Below are 2,588 nucleotides of genomic sequence, written 5' to 3'. Positions count from 1 at the left end.
CAAAAACACAAGAAATATTCAGATTACAAAGCATTGCTTATTTTTCATTTTCCTTTTCAACATGTGCCTGGGTTCATTACAATACATTTAAGTTCTTGTTACAAAACATTCAGTATTTTAACTATATCTGATTAAATACGATTCAAATTTATATGAAGATACAAAAACATCCCACACTTTAGGATCGCATAGTCATTCTGTTGTAGAGAATGCGACTCAAGTTTTTACCCACTTGAACTGCCGGCAAAAAAATAAATAAAATCTGAGATCCAATTTGCTTGCCATTCCGATTTCAACAAAATAAAATGAGCACACACAAAATCCTAAAAGTCAACCCATAGCACGTAAGCAGAATCGAATATACTTTCGATCGTGTTTGACTTTACAATACCGGGCGGGGATGTAGCTCAGTCGGTAGCGCGCTGGATTTGTATCCAGTTGGCCGCTGTCAGCGTGAGGTCGTCCCCACGTTCGGCGAGAGATTTATTTCTCAGAGTCAACTTTGTGTGCAGACTCTCCTCGGTGTCCGAACACCCCCGTGTGTACACGCAAGCACAAGACCAAGTGCGCACGAAAAAGATCCTGTAATCCATGTCAGAGTTCGGTGGGTTATAGAAACACAAAAATACCCAGCATGCTTCCTCCGAAAACGGCGTATGGCTGCCTAAATGGCGGGGTAAAAAACGGTCATACACGTAAAATTTCACTCGTGCAAAAAACACGAGTGTACGTGGGAGTTTCAGCCCACGAACGCAGAAGAAGAAGAAGAAGAAGACTTTACAATACAAAACTGTACGCGACTATACTTTCTCTAAGTTTAACCGCGAAAACCTACTACATTACATGAAAACGACACATTGGTCAACCACTTTTTAATGAGGACTATAACAAATCTTATCCTTATATTATCCTTATCTTATCCACGAATACACACATAACAATGGCAAACCAGACACCTGATAGAGAACCTGTAGCCTTTAAGGAACAAAAGCTAAGAACTGCAATTAGAAGATCCAAAACAGACAGACGTACACTGTTAACGATCCAAAATCAAGAATAAACAAACAAGAAATGTAAATTTATGCACTGTTTAATTTTAGACAAAACGAAACATTCATTAGAACCTCGACCTATCAGGCTCTGAAGTGGCCGAACACCAGACAAATAATTATGACGACCATGATCACTTTGCTTTGGACCTTGATTCTTTGAAGATCACAGGTTATTTTTATTTGTCCGTTGTGAACCTTGTTCGTCCACTTTCAAAACAAAAAGGCCAAAGTTCTAATGAATGCTTCGTTTTGACTTTAAATAAATTCAACGTTCGATAAACTTGTATACCTTTCGGTCTTGTTTATAAATTACACGGTGGAAGGGAAAAGCGTTTGTCAAATTTGACTCCAAAATCATTTGTTAAAAATGACCACAAAAACGTTTGTCAAATTTGAAACCAAAACCATGTGTCAAATTTGACCCCAAAACCATTTGTCAAAAATGACCACAAAACCGTTTGTCATATTTGAAACCAAAACCACTTGTCAAATTTGACCCCAAAACCATTTGTCAAAAATGACCACAAAACCGTTTGTCAAATTTGAAACCAAAACCACTTGTCAAATTTGACCCCAAAACCATTTGTCAAAAATGACCACAAAACCGTTTGTCAAATTTGAAACCAAAATCATTTGTCAGAGTCAAATTTGACCCCACAACTGTTCATCAAATTTGACCCAAAAACGAATGTATGCTTACCGCTAAGACGAGGAACAGTATTCATACTAAAACAAGCATGTAGCTAAGACTACTTTTCTAATCACACTGAGTTCAGTCGACGAAAATCTCTCCACAGCCAAGACTTGGTGACTTCGTGCATGTAAAGCCTACATCCAACCCCAAATCCAAATACGGAGTCGTCAATGCAAACTCTGCGTCGATCACGAACGACAGTTGTATGTTGCTTCCTTGCAAACCATTGTCAAAACAAACCACTTTTTTGTTTCGGATTAATATCTTATGAGAACGTCAACGCTGTTTCAAAAGAACTATATAACTTTGGTTGGGCTCGATCAATAATTGTCGAAAGTCGATAAAGTCGTCGAACCGTGGAGCGAGAATAGCGTGGGGCGTCTTCTGGTTTTCGACACGCTTCACTGACGACTGAATGAAATCACAGAGTATGAAAAGAAAGACTCGAGAATGCGAAAGAAAGAAAGCACGCAGAGTTAATATATCACGTTCTTTACTCACCAGTTAATTGAAGTCGAGAAGTAGCAAGTCTCTACGCAGAACATTACAGAAATTCTTTACACGACTATACACCCCAAGTCCGCAATTAAACTTTGAAATTTCCCCGTGCTACACTGCTACATACAGACCCGATTAATAATTCGCGCATGCGTGCTCTTTTTAACTTTTTTATTTTCTTGCAGGGTTAAGTGATCTAGTTTGTCAGGGGGGGACCGCCAACGTTACAAATCGATATTAGCAAGTATATCGATCTGTGTGCGTTGAACACTATGGTGATGAAACTGACATCACCTCTAAACGTTGTCGCTTCCTGTCTATCAGGTTTTGCTCAGCTGTTGAGA

At 38.9% G+C, this 2,588-nt stretch overlaps 1 protein-coding gene across 3 annotated transcripts in view; it reads right to left on the bottom strand.

The window, feature by feature from the left end:
- LOC138968336 (uncharacterized) overlaps positions 1–2,373 on the bottom strand; it is a 24,335-nt gene extending 21,962 nt beyond the window's left edge. The window contains exon 1 of one of the 3 annotated variants that reach the window (XM_070340895.1): positions 2,248–2,373. Coding sequence is in view for 2 of the 3 variants with exons in the window: in XM_070340894.1 (XP_070196995.1) it covers positions 1,753–1,777 (25 nt within the window). In the remaining variant the exon portion in view is untranslated. Of the gene's footprint in view, positions 1–1,752; positions 1,874–2,247 lie in introns of those variants that run through there. The other 2 variants (XM_070340894.1, XM_070340893.1) reach the window with 2 other exon arrangements.
- Between the last annotated feature and the right edge of the window lie 215 nt (positions 2,374–2,588).

This window comes from Littorina saxatilis, linkage group LG6, assembly GCF_037325665.1.
Source record: "Littorina saxatilis isolate snail1 linkage group LG6, US_GU_Lsax_2.0, whole genome shotgun sequence".
Taxonomy (NCBI): Eukaryota; Metazoa; Mollusca; class Gastropoda; order Littorinimorpha; family Littorinidae; genus Littorina; species Littorina saxatilis.
This window is presented reverse-complemented; position numbering and strand designations above follow the sequence as displayed.